Raw genomic sequence first — 27,964 nt, 5'->3', positions numbered from 1 at the left:
AATTTAGAGCTAAGAGCTCATAAGTTGATAACTGGCACCATACCTTGTCATACTGAACTAAAAACATTTTTTGGGGGGGGCGCCTGGGTAGCTCAGTCAGTTGGGCATCCGACTTCAGCTCAGGTCATGATCTCACAGTCTGTGAGTTCAAGCCCCGTGTTGGGCTCTGTGCTGACAGCTCAGAGCCTGGAGCCTGCTTCGGATTCCGTGTCTCCCTCTCTCTCTGCCCCTCCCCCGCTCATGCTCTGTCTCTCTCTGTCTCAAAAATAAATAAAAACATTAAAAAAATTATTTTTTAATTTTTTTAACCCTTTTAAAATTTATTTTTGGGAGACAGAGAAAGACAGAGCATGAGCAGGGGAGGGGCAGAGAGCGAGGGAGACACGGAATCCGAAGCAGGCTCCAGGCTCTGAGCTGTCAGCACAGAGCCTAATGCGGGGCTCAAGCCCATGAACCGTGAGATCATGACCTGAGCCGAAGTCAGACACTTAACCGACTGAGCCACCCAGGCACCTGTCATGCTGAATTTTTAGCTTTGATATCAAAGTCATCAATCTTTCTTTTGGCTTTTGTTTTTCGCGTTCTATTTCAGAAATACGTTTGTATATATGTCTCTGTGTGTGTGTGTGTGTGCGCGCGCATATATATCTGGAATCCATTCAGAATTCATTATGTATGGTGTAAGGTGATCATTTAATCTACTTCGAATAGACTCAACCTTCTCCTTAATTTGAAAAGCTACATATATCATGTATAAATTTATGTATGTAAATATTTCTCTGGCCTACTCTGTTCATTCATCTACCTATTTATTCCTTTACCCAAGATACATTTTCTTGTCTGAACAAAAAGACTTGGATTAGAACTTTACAAAAGTCTAAAGAGGATTTTAGTATTTGTAGGAAGAATAAAAAAAACTATTAAGAGAGGATGATGTTCTTAAGTGAAACAAATAGCAATAAGTGCTTTGAAGTTTGTTTAGATGTATCTCTGTGCTGGTTTTTCACTGTTAATAAATACTGCTTAGCAGCAATGACATCTCTCCTGGCTAACACACCTCGTCAGTAATCTAGAACCCATAATGTGAGGCTGCTTGTTGGCCAAAGGCCCTAGGTTGTAGAAATGCAAACCAACTCTTCTGTCTTAGGATGTAAGGCCAAATCCTACTTCACCTGGAACTTTTCGGATGTTATCATCTCAATCATTCCATACTATATCTTCTGATACTGATAATAAAAATTAGATAAAGGTTTAATGGAGGTTCGAATCATATTTATTCATTCAGATGCTCAAAGAAATAAAACTTGGAGGGGCACCTGGGTGGCTCAGTTGCTTGAGCATCCGACTTTGGCCCAGGTCATGGTCTCGCAGTTTGTGGGTTCGAGCCTTGTGTCAGGCCCTGTGCTGACAGCTCGGAGCCTGGAGCCTGCTTTGGATTCTGTGTCTCCCTCTCTCTCTGTCCCTACCCTGCTCATGCTCTTTCTCTCACTGTCTCTCAAGAATAAACATTAAAAAAGAAAAAAAGAAAGAAAATTTGGAGGGTATATGATTACCAGTTGGGTCCTTCTGGGATTATGGATGGAGCCGTGTGAACTTGAAAAGCTGAAAGGTGAACATTTTCTACCACATTGGGTAGAAAGACGTTGTCAATCCTTTTTTTGTGTTTAATAGGTACCTGAAATATAAAGATTAAATAGATATTGGAGGTGTCATTAAAAGTCACCGTTACGACTAAGACTGAGATCATTGGTTCAGTCTGGGTTAAGCCATTTAGTGTGCCTTCTTATATTTGACACATGTCATAAAGTGAACTGGTCAAGAATTAGTCTATCAAAGGAAGCCTTTTCCAGCTAAGGAGAAAAAGATATCCCATATGTGGAGTAATCTAAAAATTCCTTAATATTTTATTATTTGTGTTAGTGCAGTGTTTTGTTTTGTTAAGAAAATCATTGGTGGTCTTACATTCCAGCCATGTATAAATTATTCTTCAATATGCATTTATTTGATTTGTCTCTTAGGCCTTAAGAAGTCAGAGCTTAGATAGATTTGAAGAGGCTCCAATTCTTTTGTGCCTTTCCTGGATCTTAGGTTTATTGCTTGGGGTTTCTATTCACATGCCAATGGGCCCACAAAACACTCCCTTATTTATTAGGGTTTATTTAGACCATCACCCTTCTGAATCTTTCAAATACAGTGGCTCTCCTCTGATGCATTTGGCTACTTAAGCAGCCTCTCAACCATGAGCTGTGATCGCAGACCTCCCCCACAACAGCAACATTTGCTTTTGGGAGTGATATGGGGATGGAGGGAGTCTTAAAAGCCCTGTGGTTCCATACACATCAACTGAATATTGCTTCCATTTGGAAAAGGCTTTTGCAGAAACAAATAGACATATACTAGAATCTTACCTTTTGGTGAAAGATGACTGCACAGAGACTGGTAAGTTGAGCCAGTGATGGGCATTAATAAGGTGGCCCTACTTGGTCAAGGATCTCAAATGCATATTCCTGACCTGTTTCTTCTCTTTCTGTGTATGACTCTTTAACTGCATGTTTAGAAGCAAATTTTTGGTCCAATAACCAGACTATCAGCTGCAGAATTACACCCTCAAAAGAGACTTTAGAATGGCATATTTCTCTGACAGAATGATTAAATCTTTTCCTCTTAATTTTTCTCAAAGCAAGAGGGAAGAATTTTATTTTTTATTTATTTTTATTTATTTTTTATATAATTTATTGTCAAATTGGTTTCCATACAACACCCAGTGCTCATCCCAAAAAGTGCCCTCCTCAATGCCCATCAGCCACTTTTCCCTCTCCTCCACCCCCCATCAACCCTCAGTTTGTTCTCAGTATTTAAGAGTCTCTTATGGTTTGCCTCCTAAAAGGGAAGAATTTTAAATGTGTTGACATGGAAATGTCTGGAGGGGATTCTGAAAAACAATTGGGCAAAGGTTAATACTTATGCAGTAGAGGAGGGTGTAAATATTGTTTTACATACACTAAAAGCTGAAAAGTTAAAAAAAAAATCTTCATATACATGCTATACCTGGACCTAATCTGTGTGCCAAGAATTTCTTTGGAGGGTAGATTTCTCACATGTTGTTGTTGTTGTTGTTAAGTTTATTTATTTTTGAGAGACAGAGCAAGAGGGGGAGGGGCAGAGAGAAAGGGAGAGAGAGAATCCCAAGCTCTCAGGCTCCACACCAATAACATGGAGCCTGATACGGAGCTTGAACCCATGAACTGTGAGAACTGCTAGTTAATTATTGTAGATGACTGAAGAAAAAGAAGAAATTCAGACACAGAACACAGCAAAGTGTGGACATTGACTTCCACATCCATTTATTTAAATAAACACTTTTTTTTTTTTTTAACTAGCAGCATCAGATCTCTTATCTGAGTTCCCTGGCACAGCAGAAAGTTTTAAAAACGTGTGAGAAATGGGGCACCTGGGTGGTTCAGTCAGTTGAGTGTCTGACTCTTGATTTTGGCTCAGGTTCAATCTCACAGTTCCTGGGTTCAAACCTGAGCTGAAATCAGGAGTCACTTGTTGGGATAAGCACTGGGTGTTGTATGTAAATGATGAATCTCGGGAATCTATCTCTGAAGCCAAGAGCACACTGTATACACTGTATGTTAGCTAACTTGACAATAAAACATATTTAAAAGTAAATAAATAAATGTAATTGAGTAAGTGCTTTTGAGCTGAATTGTTTTGACATCAGAATTCTATTATTGAGGAGTAGCATTGGCAAGATGGCAAAGTAGGAAACCCTGCACCATCCTTCTTCCCACAAACACATCGATTTGGCAACAATTCATGGACAAAGCCTTTTTAAGAGAAATCCAGAATTTTATTATCTAGACCCAAGTATCTAGATAACAGCCAGGTATATAATGTTTCTTAATGTTTATTTATTTTTTAGAGAGACAGAGACAGAGAGACAGAGCGACAGAGCATGAACAGGGGAGGGGCAGAGACAGAGGGAGACACAGAATCCAAATCAAGCCCCAGGCTCTGAGCCGTCAGCACAGAGCCCAAAGCAGGGCTCAAATCCACAAACTGCGAGATCATGACCTGAGCCGAAGTTGGATGCTTAACGGACTGAGCCACCCAGGTGCCCTGATATATAATTTTTTAATGTAAGTTTGAAAAAACCTAACCTAAAACCATAATTTCATATTTACATTTTTCATTGTTTCCAATATATAATCAAATTTATCTTTACTTACAGTTTCTGGCCTTTGAATCCTTCTTGTTATTTTACTGCTCATAAGATTAGTCTTTAAAAGGTGTTGCTGGGAGTATCTGAATGATGTGGAAGCAGAACTCAGGGAGTACTGAGCCCGAGATATAAGTCCTATAATGTTGAAAATGTTAAATTATATCTCTGGTTGCAATATATGGGCCTAGATTTAATCCACAAAATTTTAGAAAAGCTTGAGATGGGCATCTAATCCAACTTTGTCAATTTTGAATGAAGATGTCAAAATCTGCATGGAATCATTTGCCTGCGGGTCACATGACCAAGTGAAAGAGAAGGACATGATAGGTGACTTGGACTATGGTGGGTAGGAGTGGACAAACTTAGGGATATTCAAGTTAATAGGACTTGGTAATTAACTGGACTTACAGGGTGACAAAGTATAGCTCCCAGATTCCTCAACCAACTGGGTAGACGTTTAATTTTAGTTTAGGGTGGATTTTGTGATCCTGGCATGTATATACTCAATAATAATGGTTGTTTCCAAGATTAGAAGGGTAGTTGGGTAGGAAATATGAGTATATATAGAGAAAGCAGATAAATAATAGTTCAGAGTCCCTGAAAAGCTAGGAGCCAATGGAATCTCAAGCATTGGGACTGGCCCAGGGAAGAAACGGGGCACATTTTCCATTTTACCAGAAGGGACCAAGAAGCAGCTGAGTACCTAATGTAGGTGGGCTGGGGTCAAAAAATAGAGGGGTTTCCCATGTGATGGCTTTAAAAAAAATTTTTTTAAACGTTTATTTATTTATTTTGAGAGACAGCATGAGCAGGGGAGGGACAGAGAGAGAGAGGGAGAGAGGGAATCCCAAGCAATCTCCACGCTATCAGCGCAGAGCCCCATGTGGGGCTCGAACCCACAAACCCTGAGATCATAACCTGAGTGGAAAGCAAGAGTCAGATGCTTAACCGACTGAGCCACCCAGCCATCTCTGCCACATGATGGCTTTTAATGGCTCCGTGAAACTGGAGGTAAAGTGTTGGCTGGGGAGGAGGACAGCGTCTGAGGATCTGAAGAGGCCAGGAAGATATAAAATAGTTTCTGGGAAGAGGAGAGAGTGAGCTGACCCATCTTCAGCTCCAGGGGAGGGACATGTGAGCAGGGCTTAAACCCACCAAGCATCTTAGTCTCTGGCTTCCGTGATTTGTTCAAATTCGGGCATATGACCTGAGTCAGCCCAGTCAGGGGCTGATCCTTTTTAATTGTCCCATCTCTACACTCACTCCTGCCATGTGAGCTGGAACAGAGGATGGAAGGGACAGCAGTGGCAGTCATCTCGCTTCCCGAGGGGTTACTTCCACTTCCTTTCTGCTCCCAGCATTCTTGGAGCCCAGAGGGGCAGACAGAGGGGTCAGGCCCCGGGGAAGTATGTCAGACCTGGATCAAGCAAACTGAAGCTGGTCTACCTCTGAACATTTCACAGTTTTGTCAGCCAAGTGATTTCATTTTTTTTTCCTTAAGCATTTTAAGACTAACTGCACTAGAGCATATTACAGTTCCTCAAGAGGTGCAAGATCCTAAGGGGACACCATGCTAATGCCAAGTAAGGAGAGCTTGCTCCTTAAGTCTGCCTTTGCTTCTGATGCTTCTGATGCAGGGAGCAGGGTGGCTGCTGCTACCACCGCAACAGAAAGGAGAGACCTCGGTCACCTCATGCTTTCATCTGGACAACAGCTGAGAAAGGAGTGGGAATGACTGACTTCTACCTTGTCACATTAATAGTATAGTTGTCCCCTTGGAGTGCTGGGCATTAAATAGATAGGTGCAACCCAGTCCCTCCCCTCCAATGAGTCACTGCAGTGGGGGACAGGTGGGGGCTGGGGCTTAGGAGAAACTTCTAGCTCTGCTTTCTGGGAAAGAGGCTTCTCTTTCACTCCTGCCACATCCCCAGTCTTGGGAATTAGGGTTCTGCCCCACCCTGCACCTGTCTCATGCCTCACTCTGCTTCTCCTTCATAAATGTGCAGGTGTTGGAGGACATGGAGGGCAGTTTGAAAGGACACGTTAACCCAAAAAGAGGTTAAAAAGATGCTTGGCTGGGGCGTCTGGATGGCTTAGCTAGCAGAGCAGGAGACTCTTGATCTCAGGGTCCTGAGTTCAACTCCCACGTTGGGTGTAGGGCTTACTTAAAAAAAAAAAAGGGTGCTTAGCTGGGCTGGAGACAGAGGGGCAAGGGATAGACAGGAAAATCCCATGGAGTGTGGAGAGGAGAGTTCAAGGTGCAGAACTGCTCAGCGTCAGTGGCCAAAATAGGGCCCTTGAGTACTTTTGATGCTCTTCCTCTTTGGACAGCACAGCTGGGGTGGGAAACCTCCCCCTATGGTCAGGGCCCAGGCAATAGGCACAGAGGCAGAGGGGAGAGCCCTGGGCTTTACCAGCGAGCCCAGCCCTGCTCTCAGCAAACCCAAAGTAACTCCATCTTTGTTTGCTTGATCTTTGACACCGATCTTTCTGTTTGTGAAAGATCTTATATATTCAACTGGTAAAGAGCCAAAAGCAAACATAAAGGACACACAAGTATGAAAGTGTCAAAGTATAGTAACCAACATATGCAGTTATTCAGTTCTGGTTATTGGTATTTGATGATATTTTTGATAGTCAGATCTAGAAAAGAACTTGGAATTAATTTCATCCTCAACTTATAGGGAAGGAAGCCAGTTTAGAGACATCCTGGGTTTGGCCTCTGCTCTATGCTACATTGCCCAGAGGGCTATCTTGATTGCCATTTCCATAGCACTCCTCAAGCCCCCAGCACCCAAGAATCATAATATATTTATAAATAACACTTGAGAAACGTGGTCATTGATGTCCCAAGACATTAAGATGCTTCAAAATATAGTAAAGTACCCAGTGTTCTTTAAGTGGTACATTACACCCTCCTGAGACCAGTTTTTATGACTGAAATCTTTTAGGATTGGATGTCAGGTCTCCAAGGTGACTGGAGTCACCTTTCTACTAAAGTAGAAAGTTACGACTGCAAATCAGAATTAAGTTTTATTCATTCATGTATCATTCATTCATTCAACAGACATCATGGAGCACCTATGCAATAACCACTGGGTTGTTATGGCTGGCCCATGAGACCCTCCTTCAATTCAAACCCCAGACCCTGGGGGTTTGTTCTAGCTAGAGTAGGGGACATGCTTACCGCCTGGTGAGCTCATCTGGACAGACAATCGCTCAGCGTCATTAAGCTGACTTTGTAGCTCTTCTATGCGCTGGAAAGCATCCAGCTTCACACTGCGTTCCTGGACAAGCCGGCTTCTCAGCTGAGGGGAAAAGTGCTTAGGAAGCAGAGATGCTTTTTTGGTGCACACTTTAGTTCCTGGGGTTACTAGGAGAGTGTGGGTCCAGGCCACCCCAGGAGCATAAATCTTCACACAGTCCTGGTCAGGCTGAACTCAGCCTTCTGAAAATCAAGAGCTCCAAGAAGGCCGAGAACTTAAACCAAAGATGAGCAGAGGCAGCCCCTGGACCCCCTTATTACCTCATAATAGCCAGGAGTTTACTCACAAAATTTATATCCTTTATGTTTATTTCACCAGAGGGGAGGGGAAGAGAAGAGATGGAGAAGGGCCCTCAGTTCACAGAGGACCTTGTAGGCCAAGCCACAAAACCACTCCAAGTCTCTGGAGTGGTTTCAAGCAAAGTCTCTGGACAGTTTCAAGTCTCTGGACAGTTTCAAGCAAAGGAAAGACTTGATCTTTCTTCCAGATCTCTGTGCTCAGCTCAGTGCAGCTCATCATCTGCAGGGATGCCCTGAGCACCATCTCCCTGGCCTTATATAAGGCCCATACTCAGAGGCGAGCTTTTGTTTTTAATGTTTTTTATTTACGTTGAGAGAGAGAGAGAGAGAGAGAGAGAGAGAGAGAGAGAGAATGAGAGCATGAGTCGGGAGGGGCAGAGAGAGGGAGAAAGAGAATCCCAAGTAGTCTCCACGCTGTCAGCATGTTCAGTCCCGCTAACAGTGAGATCATGACCTGAACACAGATCAAGAGCTGAACGCTCTACCGACCGAGCCATCCAGGTGACCCAGAGAGGTGATCTTTGTGTTTATCTGGGTGGCTCTCTGCTAGCACAGCTGACCCACGTGGCCGGATCCAAGGTGCTCCTCATCTGTATAGACAGGAGGTGTCTTTTCTTTTGAAATTTATTTTTATTTATATAAATATAAATGGATATAGATTATAAAAAGTAATTGAATTATAAAAATTATTCAAAAGTATAAAAAAGCAATATGATTCTAATGATATCATAAAATTAAAGTATAAAAAGGTAATAATTGTAAAAAAGTCAGAATAGTAGGGTGGATCTCATAGCGCTCCCCCATTCATGTCCACCTGGAACGTCAAAATGAGACCTTACTTAGAAATAGTCTTTGCAGATGTAATTAAGTTATGACGAAGTCATACTGGATTAAGAGTGGGCCTTACGTACAATGACTGATGCTTTTATACGAGGAAAGGGTACAGACACACAGAGGGACACATAGGGAGAAGGCCATCGGATGAGGAAGGCAGACATTGGAGTGCTGTAGCCACCAGCCAAGGAATGTCAAGGACTACAGGCAGCCACCACAAGCCAGAAGAGAGGCATAGAACAGACTCTTCCTCAGAGCCCCCAGGAAGAGCCAACATCTTGATTTCAGGCTTCTGGACTCCTGAACTGTGAGAGAATAAATCTCTGTTGTATTAAGCCATCTGGTTTGTGGCAATTTGTTACAGTAGCCCCAGCAAGCTAATCCACAGGCTAATCTCAAAAATTCAGCACACTCTTGTCTGCATAGACCCAACCAGAAGGCCTGTGAGGTTTTGACGCTATAACCTACAGCTCATCCTACAAAAGTTAAAGGGGCAGTTTCTTGTGCGTGCAGATGCTCTCAAGTGTACTGTAACTGTCAGTAGAAGATCAGATCCCCAGAGTTAGGAAAACTTCCTAATACAAATTAGGCCCAAGGTGCCTCTATGCACTGCAGGGATTGGTGTAGGCTCCTCGATCCCCATGGACAGGAACCATATCAAGACTTATCAAGCTATATCAAACCATATCAAGAAAAACATTATCAAGACCTCTGAGCCAGGCTGGGGCTAAACCAATTGGAAAAATATTAACAAAGGAAGGAAACATGCTTAGTAAGGACCTTGTGTTATGTTAGGACCTTAAAAAGGACCCCACCCCGCATCACAGATGTGCCCGAGATCCCACAACCAATCCAGGTCAGTCTGTTTCCAAAAGTGTTCACCTTCATATTCCCAGCCAAAAGACATACAGTCAATATTTATCAAGAGCTGTGTATTAGTTTCTGATCTTAGTGCTTCATCTGAATTACCTTAATCCTCCTAAAAATCTCGTCAAATGAGTATATCGTTCTCCGCTGTACCAACGAGAAGACTACAGCATATAGAGACCACAGATCTAGCCTCAAGTTACGCGGTGGAAGGCCCTGGGGTGTGAATCAGGAAGTCTGACTCTAGAGCATCCCCAGGAACGGGAGGTAGGCAAGGACATTCATGCTCTCCAAGGTCAGAGAGTCAAAATCTGCCCTCGGAATTGGAGGTTGGAGATGGACTAAAGAAGTCACCGTAGGTCATAGGGGCTCTTGCTGGCTGAAGGTGGATTGCTAGTTGGTGAGAAGTGAGACCATAAGCCCAGGGGACAGGAGCTGTCAGCAGAGGTGGAGGGCGGTTTAGAAACAGCCAGTGATCGTTTTTACATATATACACTAAAGACATGTATTTGTTGAGAGAAGCCTCAAAATGTTTCTGACTGCTTTTAGAGTCTCTGCCGTTAGACAAAAATTAGCTATTAACTAGAGAGATGAACTCCTTATTTTTGTGCCGGTTTCTAGAAAAGCCTAATTTGAAAGATAAATATGTGACACCAAATGTTTCTAAGGATTCAAGTCATATTTTCGTTTATTTTTCATGAAATAAAGGTGAAATTCTATTTTTTCTTTTATTCTAAAGCTACTCATTTTCTCTCCATTTCTCCAAAAATATTTTCTCTAGCATTGCCTCAATTCAATTTTTAGCCTTTTTAAAATTTTGTCCTTTGTTTTTGCAGACTTCTCCCCATTGATCTCCTCCTTGAAACACTTGGCCAATGATTTAATTTTTTTTAATTTTTTAAATGTTTTTATTTATTTTTGAGAGAGAGAGAGAGAGAGAGAGAGTGGGAGAGGGGCAGAGAGAGAGAGAGAGACACAGAATCTGAAGCAGGCTTCAGGCTCTGAGTTGTCAGGACAGAGCCCGACATGGGACTTGAACTCACGAGCTGTGAGATCATGACCTGAGACGAAGTCAGATGCTTAACCAACTGAGCCACCCAGGCGCCCCGGCCAATCATTTAATTTAACTTTCCAACTTCTCTTTCCTAATATCTCTGGTGAATGAAGTGATTTATTCCTTCAGTGAATACATGAGAAGTGCCTGCTCTGGAAGGTGCTATTTCTTTTGCCTTCTGTATTGGATTACATTCTGTGCTCTCCTGTGTTGGAACCTGCATTAATCCATATCTACATCTATCGTTTCCTCCTCTTTTCTTTCTTTTTTTTTTTTTCTTTTCTTGCTGTAGGGGTATATTTAACAAAAATATATTGTGTCTGGAAATCACTTTTGCCTTTCCTTTTTGTCTCTAAATTTCCAGAAACACCTTGACTAAAATCCTCTTATAATAGCTTCCATAATGCTTGCTGCTTTTCCAGATTACCGTTGGAATTTTCTAAAGGATTCCCTAGCTCAGAAATTGTAGCCAGATGGAAACATGTTTCCCACATGGGTTCTAAAGGTGCCAAGATTTTGGGCCTTGAGGCAGTCAAACTGTCCTCTCTCACCATAGGCAACCTGAGCATCACCCAACATGGGCAGAAATATTTCCGTTTTCCTGTGGGCCTAGAAATGACAAAGGTGGAGGACACCAGAGGCAGGGAGAATGCCAGAAGAGTGCCAGCTCTGGCTGGTGCACCCCGATTGGCTTTCGAGTGGCTGCTACCTCCCCCTGGAGTTACCTGTCGGAGTTCTGTCTGAGTTCTCTTCTGCTGAAGCCGGCCCAGTTTCGAAGCCCTCTCTGCCTCTTCAGTAAGGAGCTGCAGGTGCTGGTCCTTTTGCCGCACATCTTCCAAGAGCTTCTCCATGCCGGAGGCCTTCATTAGATCCAGCTGCTGCCTGTGGCGAGCTTCCTCGGTCACTCTGTGTTGCAGCTCTCTCAGCAATTGAGCCTGTGGCAGGAAAAGGCCAAAGGAAACGAAGAAGGCAGAGTCTTTCTTCTCACCAAAAGGTGGGGAAGAAGTTGCCCAGCACAATAGCCAACCCCTCCAGTAGGGCCCAGGGGCGCAACTCTGTGGAATATTCCCGGGCTCAGGGTAATAGAGGCTGGCCTTTCTGTTTGGGCTAGCAGGCAGCAAGACTACCAGGACCTAGGCCAGCTCGGCCTGGACTGTAAGCCCTGAGGCAACAGTCAGGGGGAGAACAAAGGAAACAAAGAGCAAAAGCCAGGCAAGTGGTAATGCCACTGTACAGGTCAAGAAACTGGGTCTTTTAATGCCCAAACTTGATGATAGTATGTATGTTACTTAACTTATTAACCGCATAGTTATAGCCACCACAAACTACATTTGCCTTGTCATTGAGCATTTATCATGACATAGCAGGGAAGGGTTTGCCTGGGGAGAAAGGAGTGATGTAATACAAAGCAGTGAGTGGAGAAGGGAGGTTCTAATCTTGCTTCTGTTTTGACTTCCAAAATAGCTTTGGGGAAGCCAGGTTCCAGATGGTTAATGAAGGAAAAGCGTAGTGATAATTTGGTTCTGTTTTGAAATTTTTCTAATCAGTAGCACCATAAGTACCAGATGTCCAATCCTCATTTATAATACTAATACTAATAATATTTGTATGGTGATGTTACAGTTTACATAATTATACTCCATTCTTCACCTGGTGCACAATAACAGAGGATGTCAGGTCCAAAAGGAACAAATTATATGTCGTGTTTTAAATAGGGGGCGCCTGGCTGGCGCAGTCGGTTAAGCGTCTGACTTCAGCCAGGTCACGATCTCGCGGTCTGTGAGTTCGAGCCCCGCGTTGGGCTCTGGGCTGACGGCTCAGAGCCTGGAGCCTGTTTCCGATTCTGTGTCTCCCTCTCTCTCTGCCCCTTGCCCGTTCATGCTCTGTCTCTCTCTGTCCCAAAAATAAATAAACGTTGAAAAAAAAAATTTAAATATGCCCAGCTTTCCCAGACTCTTATTTAAACTCAACTCTTGTCTCTCTAAACCTAGGGTCTTTCTGGGGCACCTGGGGGGGTCAGCCAGTTAAGCATCTGACTCTTGGTTTCAGCTCAGGTCGTGATCTCACAGTTCGTGGATTTGAGTCCTGCATCAGGCTCTGTGCTGACAGCAGGGAGCCTGATTGGGATTCTCTCTCTCTCTCTCTCTCTCTCTCTCTCTCTCTCTCTCTCTCTCTCCTCTTTCTCTCTCAATAAACAAATAAACTTAAAAAAAGATACAAAACTGTTAAAATAAATAAAAATAAAACTAAACCTAGGGTCTTTCTGCTTCATTCATGCTTGGAGAGTTAGCCCAGTTATTAGAGCTTAAACTTGGAAACACCTTCATTTTGGTGCCCACCCCTTATTGAGCAGCCGTGACTTCTGAAATTATGACTTAGTATGGGTGGGTCATCAGGAAAGAATGCAAGACTCTGTTTGGGGAGTAATGCTGATGGCTAGGCCACACTCCACGTGCAGAAGATCACTATCGATGGAAAGCGTGCTTGGAGATGAAAGGACTGGGCTAAAGGCAGGGACCTACATCCCAAGATGCCCTCTAGGCAAAAAGATCCTCTGAGAAACACATACACATACGCACCGAAGAACGATCTTTTGTGTAAGGGTAGTATTTCACCATCTTAGCCAACTTTTGGCCACTCTCCTTGGTGTCTAGGGCTAGAAAGGAAGTAGAAGCGAAGCTGAGGTCTGGGCCGTCTTTCTCTGGCAGTGCCTCCTGCTTGGCCTCAGCTGTGGAGTCCCGGTGACTGCTGCAGGAGGCAGGGTGCTGCTTCCAGGGCCACAGTCAGCTTTGCAGAGCGAGCTCAAAGGGAGGGAGGGAGAGGGGTTCCGGTGTTCGGATACCTGGTTATCCTGCTGCTTGCGCATCCTGGTGTTGGCGGCCTGAGCCCCGGCCAGGGCCTGCCGTAGCACCCCTAACTGCTGATGAAATAAAACTGCTTCTCGTTCTGCCATCAGCTTGATGCTCAAACACTCTTTTTGACTTTGCATGGCTTCCTGTGAACACCCCCAAACACAGTAAGATAGGAAATAAGTTTCCTTTCCATAGTTTTCATTTCAGAAGAGTCTCTAAACCCCTTCATTATCCATCATTTTTAAAAACTTCCGGTAGAGGGGTACTTGGATGGCTCAGTTGGCTCAGGCATGATCTCACGGTTTGTGAGTTCGAGCCTCAGGTCAGGCTCACTGTTGTCATTGTCCGAGCCCACTTCAGATCCTCTGTCTCCCTCTCTCTCTGCCCCTCCCTGACTCATGTTCTTGTTCTCTGTCTCTCTTAAAAATAAATAAACATTAAAAAAAAAAACACTTCTGGTAGAAAGAAGCTGTCTCTAGTCGCCTTCTCTGTGTCCTCACTGAAGAACAGTGTGGCAGAGCAAATAGGGACTTTCAGAAACACTAAGTGAAAGTTTCCAAACCACGATTTCTATGTGCTTTGGTTCCAATTTGCCTTGAAGCCGATTTTCCGCTTATTTTGTTACTCCATTTTCCTCAGATAATCATGTCTGAAAACTCAAAGATTTACGGTGTTTGGATGACGCTGCCTCAAACCCTTGGTGATGTCCTCCCTCCATTTTTCCCCTTTTCTCGTGCTAGACTCTCTGTTCTCCCATTTGCTTCTTTGCCGTTGGCTTCTGGCTCTTTCCTATTTCTCTGGGGGCTCTGACATTCAGTCACTTCCCTGGAAAACTCCCCGACTGTCGACTGTCAGATCCGTTAAGATGGTTGGTCTTGCCAACACCAGGGCAAGACCAGCCCCCCAGGTCAGCCAGCCCCCCACCTCGTCAGTCACTCCCTGCTGTGCGGGGTGGGCGGGCCTCCCTCTCCTAACACTCACCTTCTCTGCCCTGTTCAGCTGGCCCTGGAAGCGAGCCCGCTGCACAGCCAACCTCCAGTGGCCCAGGCTCCTCACTTTGCACACCAGGGCAGACAGGCGGCAGTTGTCTTGCTCCAAGGCACGCAGCTGCTCCTGCTGAGAAAGGCTTACTTTCAGAAGAGTCTGCCCCCATGGGAAGGGCACAGATTCTAACATCAGAGACAGGCCTTGGGGCACCTGGGTGGCTCAGCCTTTTTTTTTTTTTTTTTTTTTCTGATGCTTGTTTATTTATTTTGAAAGAGAGTGAGAGTGCAAGTGGGGGAGGGGCAGAGAGAGGAGAGAGAGAATCCTATGCGGGCTCCACAATGTCAGTGCAGAGCCCTGGGGCGGGGTGGAGAGGCTTGATATCACAAACTGTGAGATCATGACCTGACTGGAAATGTGGAAATCAAGAGTCGAAGAGTCGGGTGCTTAACCGACTGAGACACCCAGGCGCCCCAAGCGTCTGACCCTTGGTTTTGGCTCAGGTCATGATCTCACAGTCTGTGAGTTTGAGCCCCATGTCAGGCTCTGTGCTGGCAGTGAAGAGCCTGCCTGGGATTCTCTCTCCCTCTCTCTCTGCCCCTCCCCCACTCACATATTTTTTTTCTCTGTCTCTCTGTCTCTGTCTCTCTGTCTGTCTCTGTCTCTCTCTCACACACACACACACAAAATAAATAAAAACTTTAAAAAGAAAAAAAGAAACGTGCCTTCCAGAAGATAACACAAGTGTGCTGTGAGCCCTGGTGCCCTTTTAAAATGTCTGATGCAATGCTTTCTCAGGGAAACCAGACTGGAATGCATACAGAGTGAGCGGTAGGGTCAGATGCTGAGATGAAATGCTGATATCCTATCGCTAAATGAAATCACGTACTTTGGCTGGGTTTTCTTTCATTCCTTCATCAGGTCTGGCAGAGCCCCATTTTTTCTTTAGGGCCTTCATATTGTCAATTCCTTCTGTTCTTACTTCGCCAATGAGCTCACATACTTTCTGGATCAAATTCATCTGATTCTCATCCAGTTTTTCCTGCAAATTGCAGACTCAAGTTCAGGAAGGACAGTAGAGGAAGAGTCATTTTGCCTTCTAAAAGCTAACTTTCAGAAATAATTTCACATGAAAAAAAAATCATCCACCCAATTATTCTATCAGGTATTATCTGGAAGTCTCCCTATCAGCCCCCTTTACTATTGTCTTCAGTCCACAGGGCTTCATCAGATGGACCCTACACGTCTTAGAGCCTAAGTTACCAGATGCCAAATTAAGTTGAATGGATAGAAGAGTGGAAGGTCACAGGTGGAAAGCTGAGTCACTCCTCCTCCCCCAAAGGGTTACTTGAGAATTTGAACCTAGGGGTTTTTGCAGTCAGGTTGACTCAGCAGAATCTGACCAGATAAAACACTATATAGATGAGCCACTAATGAGGAACTACATTAAAAATACAGTAGAGGAAGGAATCAGGCTGGCTACTCTCCCATTTCGGTTTTAGCAGAAGTCTCATTATGAAATAGTCTGTTCTGAATGGCTTGTGGATAACAGCTTTTGGTGGAACAGCTTGATCATTGCTAAGTACAACTACAGACCCAGCATCCTCCGGTGAAGGGTAGAGTTGGGTGTCCTCTCATCTCTGAACCACTTCCCGGGAGAGGAAAGCAGGAAGATAGTGCCCAGCTGGGCAGCCATGGCAGGAAGTCTGGCTCCTGGCCACACAGAGAAAGCTTCCCCACCTACTTAGGAGTCTGGGGTAGAACAGAGAGTCTCTGCTTCAGGTGGCCTGCAGAACTAGGTTAGCCTGGGAGAAGTAGAGAATCCACTTTCTGTCTAGGAATCTGGCATAAGTTAAAAAAAAATTAAGAAATTTTTCAATAATTTCATACCTGGAAGATGACTTAGCAATTCCAGACTTCACTGTCTGTTCTCCTGCAATACCAGGCCCAATGCGTTTTGGTTTCGATTCTTTAATATTTGTAAGCACTTGTGTTTTATGGACCCTTCATAAGTGAGGAGGAATCTCTGGTCCTCTCTGGAATGACCAGGCCAAGGCAGAGCTCTGGTGGAAGCTCCTGTCAATGTAACAACTTCAGGGACCCAGAATCCTCCAGGAGAGACAGCGAAGTAAGGACCCACTGGGGGCTGGCTCTGGGAAACATCCAATAGCAAGAGAGGGAGCGGGTTTGTAGTGAAATTCACAATTTTGGGGCAGCTGGACCAGGCTCTGTGATGGCCCATTTTAGGCATGGGGCCTCCATCTTATAGCTCTTCAGACATCATAAGAAAGTGACAGGCTTCTACAGTGCCGTGGGCACACAGGCACCCCATTGCTCCTTTTCTGGATGGACCTTCACTTACAGGTCAGCAGCTGCCCGACACTGGACGTGAGAGAAAGACTGGTGGGCATTTGAAGGCCAGAAAAAAATCACTGACAGCTAATTCAAATTCTGAATCTGTCCAGTGAGCTTTCAGGAGGTGCCAGTTGCTACCTACACCAGGGTCTGTCCTGGCTTAGGGCGCTGCACTCTCCTGCTTGGATGGTCACACTCAGTAGACAAACAGTGATATTAACCATTGGGGGTTTTGGAGAAGACACCCCCCACCTGTCCTTCACAGCAATCAGATGGCAACAATGGCCCTTGGCAGCAGAGTGAGGAAAACAGCAAATAACTAAATTATCTAAAATTTAGTGTCTATCGTGGTAAAATAATGAGAACCCATCGCTGACCCCCTCTCTGCAGTGAACACTCAGAGCCAGAGAATTCTTGGGCCCAACAGGCTCTGGTTACCACAAAGCCCATTCTGTCATTGTGACCACTCTGTGTTCAGTGGCTGTGGAGGTCGTTAACACTTGGCTCCCACAGGACTGTCCAGACGTCCGACACAGGTCACTTACTTTTATGTCTAAACATGTCACAAACAGAGCCTGAACTAATGCTTCATATTCTTCTTGGACTTCTTTTCTAATCTTCTCTTTGAGATTCAGATTTTCTTCTTCCAAATCTGTGAGTCGAGCTCTCAGAGCAGTGATTTCCATGATCATATTATGACTGAGCTCTGCAACCTAACAGCACAAATATTGTTTAATGGAAAATAACTCAAAAATTCCAAACTGTCACTACAAAATAGTTCTTTGCATATCAGCGTCAAATTTGCTCTTCTACCTTGAAGCTGATGAAAGAGGTGAACATCCTGTTGTACAAATATGGGTGGCAGAATTGAAGGTTGGTTTATGGGTCTCAGAACAGTGCCAGACATATAATAGGTATTCAATAAATGGTTGCCTATTATATGAGGGCATATATATAAGTGTTCCCAAAAGAGGCACATTCAAGCACTTTAAAAAAAAAATTTTTTTTTTAACGTTTATTTATTTTTGGAACAGAGAGAGACAGAGCATGAACGGGGGAGGGGCAGAGAGAGAGGGAGACACAGAATCGGAAACAGGCTCCAGGCTCTGGGCCATCAGCCCAGAGCCCGACGCGGGGCTCGAACTCATGGACTGCAAGATTGTGACCTGAGCTGAAGTCGGACGCTTAACCTACTGAGCCACCCAGGCGCCCCTTTAAGCACTTTTTAATAGGATAAAATACTTCCGCTCTCTTGGTCTCCATTTGCAAATTGGCCTTTCTTGACACCTCAGCTTCAATACCTCTTGTTTGGGGAAAAGTCCTCTGCCTCAACCCAAAAAATAGCAAGAAAAATATAAGTCAAAGCAATACAAAAAACAACAACCACCAAAAAGCTAAGAAAAAGAAAGCCCTTATTGCTTAAAAAGTGAAAACACACTCCTTAGGTGTTTCTGCAGTGGATCTTCATTGATGGGACTTCTACAGGGCACAAGAAAATAATGCTAGGAAGTTTCCTGTCTTCCTACTGCTGAGATTGTGGATCTGTGAGGTGGAGAAGAGAGACTTTTTGGTAATAACTAACCTACCTGACCAGCGTTGTCTTCAGGAGGACCCGAACCTCTTCGTATAAGATCTAATTCCTGAAGAGGAGAAAAGAATGTACAACCAAACTCAACCATTTGTTCTTCCAACCATGGCTCAGTTCAGGACACCATGCTCCAGACACTTCCCATTTGTGTTAATGGAGCTTCATTTTGAGCTCCTCAAGCTCCACCTGGAGTCAGGACTGTGCTTGTGGTCCCATCGGATTTTAGGATGCCCAACATGAGATCTAAAGGCAGCATGAACTTCCAGGTGTCCACACTAATGCAGAAGACTTGGCTATGTGGATAAGCCAAACTGGGGGTGAGGCCAAGACTCGTTTGATATTTGAATGCTTCATTTGATTTTTTTTTTTCAGGCTTTTGCACTTTTCTTAGGTGAAAAGTAAAATTACACCAAACCTCTGAAGCAATCCATTTTAAAACGGTGTGCAATTAGGACAGGAGAAGTGACCCTTGGATCCCACCAGTGGGATCTCATTTTAAGGAAGTCTCATTAATGAGACCCATGAAGTGCATCCTGAAGACAGAGTTTATTCAAGGATCCTGGCTTCTAGGCTAGACCATGGACAGCACAAGGTACTTTGGGGTTGCTTAGGTGGGAAGGTCAGTTATGCATTCTCCCTGGGGGAGGGAAGGGGGGTGCGGGGGTGGGGTGGCGACCTGCTCCTTTGTCGCTAACTTTTTATATTCTCCACTAGACGCCTCCAAAGCACACAACCCAGTGTTTCTGAGCCATCACTCTTGCAGCTGATAATACCAGAGCCCAAGAAAATGAGCCAGTGAGAAGAGACATTGGAGAGTACCAATCATTCTCAGTTCTTGCATAAGAACACCTCCCCTACCCTCTGTTCTATTCTCTTTGGAGTAACTCCCAGGCTTTCCTATCCACACCTTCCCCATCACACTTCCTGTCTCTCTGGGAACGTACTTGTTCTTTCTGGCAGAGCTTCTGCCTAGCATGCTCCAACACATGCTCATAATACATGGAGTAGTTCTCGAAGTTGCTGCGTTCTCTTGCCATCACATCACAACCCAGGGAAAGGAGGCAGGCCTCAAGGTGCTCTTTCCTGAAAGTGATCTGAAAAGGAAGGGGCATCGTTCATAGCAGCTCCAGCAGGACAGCCTCACTGTGCCAGGGCTCATGGCACACGTTGCCTTGGCTCACAGACCCATGTCTAGTTCTCCTCCATAGAAAACATGGGCTCTACCCTTCCAAGTCTCTCTTTCAAGTCTGCTCTTAGTATTTGCAGGGCGGGGACAAGAGTACAAATGGAGGCCCACCTGCCACATACCTAAGTATTCTAGATGCTTAAAGGTTGGAAATCGAACTAACAAACTATTAATTCTCCTACTTTGAAAAATAGATCTTCAAAATTGTTTGGAAGGTCAGGCTTGGACGTCTGTGTTCTATGCTGAAATGTGGTGATGTGGAGTGAGCTGGTCACCAACCTAGAGTTTACAGCATGACACCCTTCTCTTTCTACCTCTGGCTTCACGTCATACTGTAGAGGGCCCTCACATGCATGTAAATGGACAGTCAGCTGTCTATGCCTCTACACAGCCACCCTTGACTACTCCTTAGGCCAGGGTATGCACACTGGCAGTAAGGTCCACTCTCCCTCTGGGGAGCAGGATCTGGGGACTTTCCAGGGAGAATTCCAGGGTCCCAGGTACCTGAAGTGTGGTCTAGAAGGAGGGCCAGGGATCTGAGTGGGCATGTCCCCTTGGCTGTGGGTATTTCTCACCCTGTGAGGAAGAGTGAAAGGAGAAAAACCAGAGGGGCTCTCTGAAGTATGAGCACCTGGCAGGGACCCCTCTAGCTCTGATTGAAGGGTCATACTGCTCATTCCCTTGGCAGTCCCATTTCTTCCCCTTTCTCTAAGAAATTGGGCATCCTTTTGAAGAGATAACCATTAAGGAACAGAAGAAAAGTCCACCCCTCCAAGGCAAGGTTAGATTTAATCTGTGGAGAGAAATGGGAACCAATATGTAGAAGATATGACCAACCTACCTTGACTAGGGCCTGCATGTCTATGAGTGTTTTTGTGTGTCTCTATGTCTCTGTATCAGTGAGTGCATCTGTGTGCATTTAAGGATATGATTGTGCACCTGTGTCTGTATGCATTAGTGTATATGTGTATGTGTATCTATGTCTCTCATGTATGTCTCTGTGAATGTCTGTATATATCTCTGTGTCTATGTGTGACCCTTTGTGTGTATCACTGAGTGTGTCTGTGTGTGTATCTGGGGGTCTTTGGGGGCCCAATCCAAGACCCAGCCTGCAGGCTTACATGAGCTTTATCTGTGATACTTCAGGGTCACGAGGGCTCCAGGCTTAGTGGCAGTCTGCCACAGAAGCTAAGCTGTCCTTCTGGGGTGGGTCCTGTGGCCCAGTGAGCCCCAGTTCATGGTCCTATCAGTGCAACCTCAGTGTCCCCACTGACTTTCAGAGAAAGCACAGCCAGGCTTTGTCAAGGCAAGTTATTGAGGCAAAGTAGCAGAGATGGAAAATAGTGATAAAATGCAGTACTGATGGAGGGAAACAGCCTGCTCACCACTGCTGATGGCAAGGGTGATCAATGTGGCATTCTGGAGGGCAGACTAGCTGTATCTGTGAAAAGATTTTAAAACGTTCATGCCCTTTGACTCAGTAATTCCTCTTCTAGAACTTTATCTTTAGGGGATGATAAAAGTGATACACTAAAATATATGTAAACAGATGTCCTTGATCTTTCTAACAGAAGAGAGAAATGGCAACAACCAAAAGTGACTAATAAAGGGAAACAGGTTGAATTTTTTTCATCCATCTGTACAATGAAATATCAAACTGCCACCAAAAATTATGCTGTGGACATATGTTTATTGACAGGGGAACATGTTGATAACATATACTCAAGTGAAAAAAAAGTACACTACAATAAAAGGGCATATAGAATAATCTAACTTGGCTTAAAAAATGTTGACGAATGAAAAAAAACTATAAATGAAGTTTGGAAGGAAATATGCCAAAATACTAATAGTAGTTATCAATGAGGGTAAGCTAATGAGCGTATTTTCTAATATATCATATTTCTATTTTCTAATATAATCATAACATGTTTATATAATGAAGATAATTATATATAAAATGTACAAATAAACAAAATGTATAACCTAATGAAAAGATAGTAAAGCTTTTGTAAAGATCATGATCCACAGCAGCTTGGCAAGGCACACTGAAGAGATGTAGAATGGAAACAGTGGATGAACACCTCTGCTCATGGGGGATTTCATGAGCAGGGCCAGGCAGTCAGAGGAGGACACATAGCCTCCCTCTCTCATTCTCTGGGGCTTCCTCAAGGGGCCCCTTTTAGTGGAGTAGGATTTGGGGCAATCTAACCTGCTCTGGAAAGTGATCAGTAAGACAGTTGGATTTAGCTTCTGACACCAAGGCAAAGGGAATCAAGATTTGACGGCCCTTGACTTCTTTATGGCGAAAGGGTCAAGGCTATGTGAACTTAGTAGTGACAAAGGAAATACTTCCCAGACAAAGTATGATGAAAGCCTGAAACGTTGAGACATTGTGAAACCACATTAAAGGCCATCAAGGCTGGTGACGCTTTCCAGGTGGCCTGGACCCAGTGCTTGGAATTGGCCACAGTGACTCACCCCTTGCTGTCCTGGACAGCAGTGTTTGGATCCGACTGTGCCAGCCAGGCCTCCAACGGCTTTTTAGCAGGGCAAACACTTCTCAAACTAATGTCATTATAGCCACCATAGTAGATATAGGATCCCAAACAGAAATGCAGACTTGAACCACAATGGCCCTCTACCATTCCCTCTTAGCCAGTGTGATATTTTACCTAGTAAGGGTGAGGCACCTCTGGGTGAGTCTCTGTGTTACACCACAGAGGTAGGAATGGCCAGGAGCCCCTTTGGGCACCCCTGGAGGCCAGAGAAATTGTGTCGCTTCCTTCCCTCAGTGGTTCTGTTGGGGCCTCAGGAGATTGAGCTGAAAGATCAATTCAAGGGGATGATGCATAGAGGGTGAGTGTGAAGGCAAGGAGAGGGGATAAGGGCCCATCCAGAGCATTTGCAGTGGGGACATGGAGTGGGGAGCAAGTCTGAGGTGGGGCAGACAGGAAACTGCTACTGACAGGTGACAGAGAGTTGCAGGGAGACTCCTAAGCTCCTAGGAGTCTCTCTCTCCAAGTGAACTTTGATTTTGCAGACTTACTCAGCCTTCCAGAGGCAGCCTTTGGAGCTGCCTGAACAGCATCTGTTGTGGGACTACAGCCTGTGTGGCTTCTATTGACATAATTTTTTCTATGAACCCTACGCGGGGCTCAAATTCACCAACTGTAAGATCATGACCTGATCTGAAGTGGGACACTCAACCTACTGAGCCACCCGGGTGCCCCCAGAGCAATTTGTTTCTTAAAAGCTGTTCTGCAGCCTACTCTTGCCTTCCTAGGTCACTAAATGCCAGCTCTGTGCCAAAATGCAGCATGAAGTGGGTTCATCTGCCAACTTCCCCTTCAAGGCAGGCCCCTGGCTTCCATAAAAACTACAGAGTGAAAATCATGTTCTCCAGTGGCCTGATTCCTTCACCAACAGTTAAATCTGAGCTATGATGAATGGCACTGGCTGGAAAAGCACCAGATTTCCCCATAGACTGATCTAGAGAGCCAGCCTGGGGTGAAGCATGGCAGGTGCTAGGCCTTGTTATGGCAAAAGTCTGGCTCTGCTGGAAGCAAATTGCCCTTCTGTGGTTTGCTTCTTCTTGAAGCCCCTCATAATTCATCTAGTATCTATCAGGCACATACAAGGTGTTTTGATAATGTTTATAAAACCCACCTCTGCTGACAAGATGCTTCAATGATTTCCCACTGACTCTAGGATAACATCCAAACTCCTAAGGATTGCCTACAATGTCATCCAGCAACTGGCCCTGCCCACTTTTTCAGTGTCCTCTTTTGAACTCTGCTATACTCCCTTCTTAGATTGCTCTGCCTTCCTTCTTCAACCCCTCTTCATCTGGCCAACTCTTATTTGTGTCTTAAGACTTGGCCCAAACAACACCTCCTCCAGGAAGTCTTCCCCATTTCTTCCCTACCTGCTAGCTGGGTTGTATCCCCTGTGTATGCCTCTTTCAAAGCATTTAACATGAAGTGCCTTTTCTTGACACTCCTGGGTCACCTGGTTCCATAAGTTCTTTGAGGGCAAGAACTGTACCTTTTGCCTTTAATCTAACAAAGTGCCTAGAAAAAAATAGGAGATCTATAAATACTTGGTAAATGAGTGAATGACTTTTGACATATGAATGGAGATGGTTCTGGAATCCACACAACAGACTATTATAGTTCTGATTTGCCATAAGGGTCAGTCTCTAACTTCAGGTCGGTGTGTTTAGTATGACATTTGAGCAAGATGTTAGAACTGATGGTGAAAGGCTGTTTTTCTAGAATTTGGGGAAGGAAGCAAAGATCACTAGAGGCCAATATGGACTCAAGAAAAATCAGGTCAGATTAACCTTTCCTCAGAAAATATATAGCACTTGAAGTGTATCTGGATTTCAGCAGGACATCTAAAAGGCTTCTCCACTGGACCTTGTGGACCAGTGGAGAACACAGGCTGGGTGACAGTACAACTGGATGGGCTTCTGACCACTGAAAGACTGTGTCCAAAGAGTGTGGTCAGCCTGAAGGGGACCATAGGGGGTAGCACAAGGATTGGGGCCTGTCCTGGCATACACGGTTGGTAATGACTTGGAATGAGAATACTGAGGGCAGGCTGACAAGAACCTGGGAGAGGGAGACAGTGCTGAATGATAAAAATCCAGATTTTTAAGGATTTTAAGAAGTTCACCGTGGACCAAGTCGAACAAGACCAAGGCTAATAATATGGCAGCAGCAGGATGCCTGAAGGCAATGTGGGCTTCAGGTGACTGTCAGCCTAATAAGTCATCTGTGACGTGGCTCCCAATACCAGGCACACTCATGGGCATTAATCAAAGGACACAAAGGACAAGTGCACTCTTTGCCAGTCAGACAATCTTGAACTTAGAGGGGACTGACCAGGATGGTACAGTTGCTTATATAAAGTGATCAAAGGAAAGGAAGGCAGTTTAGTCTGAAGAAGAGAAGGCTGGGCTCAGGTCCTCAATGTATGCGTGTGCGGTCTGTACTTGGTACAGAAGCACCCAGGTTAGGGAGGAGCGCGGTGCCTGCTCTCTTTCCTAGTCCATGTGCCCTGGCTTGGACTGCACCCGTCTGGAGGAAGGGGTGACTATTTGTAATCCACCGCGCAGAGGTGCACCTGTCTGGGTTTGTGCTACTAGAGCAGGCCCCTCATTGTAATTGTACGGAGGCTTCACACATGCCAGCAGTGGCAGTAATTGAGCTTCTCTGACTGACCTGCCCTTAGATATCCAAAGGCTTGTTGTGAGGGGTCAGAACCATGATCTGTGGTGTTCCAGGGACAGAACTAGGATCCACGATGGAGGTGGTAGAAGGCCAAATCCAGCTCAGTAAAAGCTGCTTGAAATATGAGCTGCCAGGAATGGCTGGGGATAGGGGGTGGGCTTGGAAGAGAGTGAGTTCCCTGTCTTTGCAGATCATTCAGAAAAGGCTAGAAGTCCACCAGGCATAGAATTTGGAGGGGTCTAGTGTCCTGGCGTCTCATTATTCCAAGACACTGGCAGGCAGGTACCAACCTGATCAGTGTGCCTTGAGTTTCAGTCATACCTGATATGGGTTTGTCCTAATACTCTCATTTCTTTCCTAGATGACCCCATCTTCAGTGTTGGACTAAAGTGTATGCATAGGAGGGGAGCAGATCTTGAGCTACAACCTTTTTGTTTGTTTTTATTGTAGTAAAATATATGTAACGTAAAATTTGCCATTTAAACCATTTCTTTTTGTAAGTAGGTTCCACACCCAGCATGGAGCCCAATGTGGGGCTTGAACTCACAACCCTGATATCATGGCCTGAGCTGAAATCAAGAGTCAAACGCTTAACCAACTGAGCCATCCAGGAGCCCCCATTTAAACTATTTTTCAGTGTAAAGTCCAGTGGTATTCACACTGTTGCACAATCAATCTCTAGAACTGTCTTCAGCTTGCAAAACTGAAATTCTTATACCCACTGAACACCAACTCCCCATTCGCCTTCCCCCCAGCTCCTAACAACCACCATTCTACTTTCTGTCTCCATGAATTTGACTACTGTGGGTGCCTCATATAAGTGGAATCATGCAGAATTTATGCTTTTGTGACTGGCTTTTTTCACTGAGCATAAGGTCTTCAAGGTGCATCCATGATGAAGCATGTGTCAGGGTTGCCTTCCTTTTTTTAAAGGAGAGGCACAACAGTCTGTGCTTCAAACACGTTTCTGAGCATGCCCTGCCCTAATCACCTCTGTATCTCTGGTTGAGAATCTCTGAGCTGCAGAGACCAAAAGGGACCACTTCACCCATTCATCAGAATACACAGTACTACATTTGGGTATCATTGAAAGCTTAAATGAAATACATGTAAATAAATCATCAAGCTCTGAGGAAAAATGTATCCCCAACCAAGCTAGTGAATTCTCTGTCTCGTAATTAAAAACTGAAGTGTTGTTAATAAAATTACGGGGAATATTTGAAGAACTTAGAAAAATATAAATTTGAGGGAAATGTTGTTTTAAAAAATTAGGTATGTTTTGCTAAATCAGGTTTTTAAAGAAATGGTTGAATTTCAAAGGCAACTGGATTTGTTTCTACCTAATGTACCTATGTTTAATTTGTTAATGATCCTAAAAGCTCTGCTATGGCCAAATATCCACATACACTCTCTTATCTTGCCTTCTCAGCACTATTTAGGAATAGTCAAGAGTAAACAGTTGAAAACTTCAAGGACTGTGTGTATGTATATTGTATGTATTAAGTACATATTATTGTTAAATATATATTATATAGACTTGTTATGGATTCAAATAGATATATACCAAAAATTGTTGAAACTGGTTTGCTTTGTGGAGAGGAAACGGGATGGTGGAATAAGGAGGGTTGGAAATGTTACCTTTCTGTTGTTTTTTTTTTTTTTTTTTTTTTTGTATTGTACATTTTAAAAATGTTTTCTAGTTAGTGGAATTATTGGCTATTTTAGTTTCTCTCTTTTAAGTTTTGAATATTAAAAAATCAATGCAGGAAATGTTGCTAAAACAACTCATTCATCAACAAACTCCAAGGTTACTTTAAAAAGTTGGCTGAACGGGGCGCCTGGGTGGCGCAGTCGGTTAAGCGTCTGACTTCAGCCAGGTCACGATCTCGCGGTCCGTGAGTTGGAGCCCCGCGTCGGGCTCTGGGCTGATGGCTCAGAGCCTGGAGCCTGTTTCTGATTCTGTGTCTCCCTCTCTCTCTGCCCCTCCCCCGTTCATGCTCTGTCTCTCTCTGTCCCAAAAATAAATAAATAAACGTTGAAAAAAAAATTAAAAAAAAAAAGTTGGCTGAATCTGAAATTAGTCAACATGCATATTCGAATTTCTCTCTTCTAATTTATTAGAAATCAGTCTTTTCCCAAAATTAAAATTATAACAAGTGATTGCTACTTTAAGCCTGAGTGTTCATATATTCATTCTAAGGGAATAAGGGATGCATTGGGAAATGGGTCAAGGGGAAAGTCTTCTTTGCTTGGGTTAATGTTACAAAAAAAATACACTCCAAAATGACTAACTTTCAATACATACCTCTAGTCCACCATCCTGGTAATTTTCCATTAATCTCTGTACAAATTTTTCAACTATTTGTGGTCTGATAACTGAAAAGTTTTCTTTCATGACATGGTGCTTCCAAAGGTCTAGGGGGAGAAACATAATGATGCTAGTATCATGAAACACTGAACAATGATTAATGGCATTACACTGGACACAAGAAGCTGTTATTTCCAAATCCACAAAACTTAACGGGTGAGGAGGGGGGAGGGGAGGAAGTGGCTGAGGACACAGGGTCCTCCAGAACATAGGAATAAGGAAGATCTACAACAAGAGTCCTAATGAAAAGATTTGGAAAAGTATCTCTGAAGCCCCACGAACAATATTCTGTTATCCTAACTAATGATCCCAAATCAAATGTTATTATTGATCCTACATGATATCTATTTTCACTAAGTCATTAAGTATCTGAACAATTATTTTGGCCTAATATAGTTAACATAAATAAATGAAGAGCTATTATAGTTACAGCTAAAGACTAGAAATGTTGAGGGCTGACAGGCTATGAACTTTAGCTCCTGGATTGAAGCGGCAATAGGCTGACACATACAAGATGAGGTATATATGCAATTATTCAGAGAAGCATTGTTTAGGACAGCAGAAGCTTGGAAGCAACATATAGACTATGGTATTCCAATGGAATAGTATGCATCTCTGAAAAGAAACCTCCCCATGTGCTAATAGGAAAAGAACCATAGATTTTTTTTCCAAATTTTTTAATGTTTATTTTTATTTTTTAGAGATAGAGAGACAGAGCATGAGCAGGGGAGGGGCAGAGAGAGAGATAGAGGGAGACACAGTATCTGAAGCAGGCTCTAGGCTCTGAGCTGTCAGCAAAAAGCCTGATGCGGGGCTTGAGCCCACGAACCGTGAGATCATGACCTGAGC

The 27,964-nt window shown here is 44.1% G+C and overlaps 1 protein-coding gene across 10 annotated transcripts in view; it reads right to left on the bottom strand.

The window, feature by feature from the left end:
* The window catches only part of CCDC162P (coiled-coil domain containing 162), a 175,365-nt gene that overhangs the window by 514 nt on the left and 146,887 nt on the right, over positions 1-27,964 (bottom strand). For 6 of the 10 annotated variants that reach the window (XM_045058585.1, XM_045058589.1, XM_045058587.1 and 3 more), the window contains 11 exons: positions 27,053-27,162; positions 19,272-19,421; positions 18,326-18,379; positions 17,285-17,452; positions 15,274-15,426; positions 14,382-14,516; positions 13,391-13,543; positions 11,274-11,483; positions 7,416-7,536; positions 4,236-4,363; positions 1,415-1,675 (listed from right to left, as the gene is read on the bottom strand). In XM_045058585.1, the coding sequence (XP_044914520.1) occupies positions 1,550-1,675; positions 4,236-4,363; positions 7,416-7,536; positions 11,274-11,483; positions 13,391-13,543; positions 14,382-14,516; positions 15,274-15,426; positions 17,285-17,452; positions 18,326-18,379; positions 19,272-19,421; positions 27,053-27,162 (1,508 nt within the window). In that variant the 3' untranslated portion in view covers positions 1,415-1,549. Of the gene's footprint in view, positions 1-1,414; positions 1,676-4,235; positions 4,364-7,415; positions 7,537-11,273; positions 11,484-12,730; positions 13,205-13,390; positions 13,544-14,381; positions 14,517-15,273; positions 15,427-17,284; positions 17,453-18,325; positions 18,380-19,271; positions 19,422-27,052; positions 27,163-27,964 lie in introns of those variants that run through there. The other 4 variants (XM_045058586.1, XM_045058590.1, XM_045058588.1 and 1 more) reach the window with 3 other exon arrangements.

Source organism: Felis catus, chromosome B2, assembly GCF_018350175.1.
Source record: "Felis catus isolate Fca126 chromosome B2, F.catus_Fca126_mat1.0, whole genome shotgun sequence".
In the NCBI taxonomy this organism is placed as follows: Eukaryota; Metazoa; Chordata; class Mammalia; order Carnivora; family Felidae; genus Felis; species Felis catus.
Note: the sequence above shows the minus strand (reverse complement) of the source record. Positions and strands in the feature narration are given on the sequence as shown.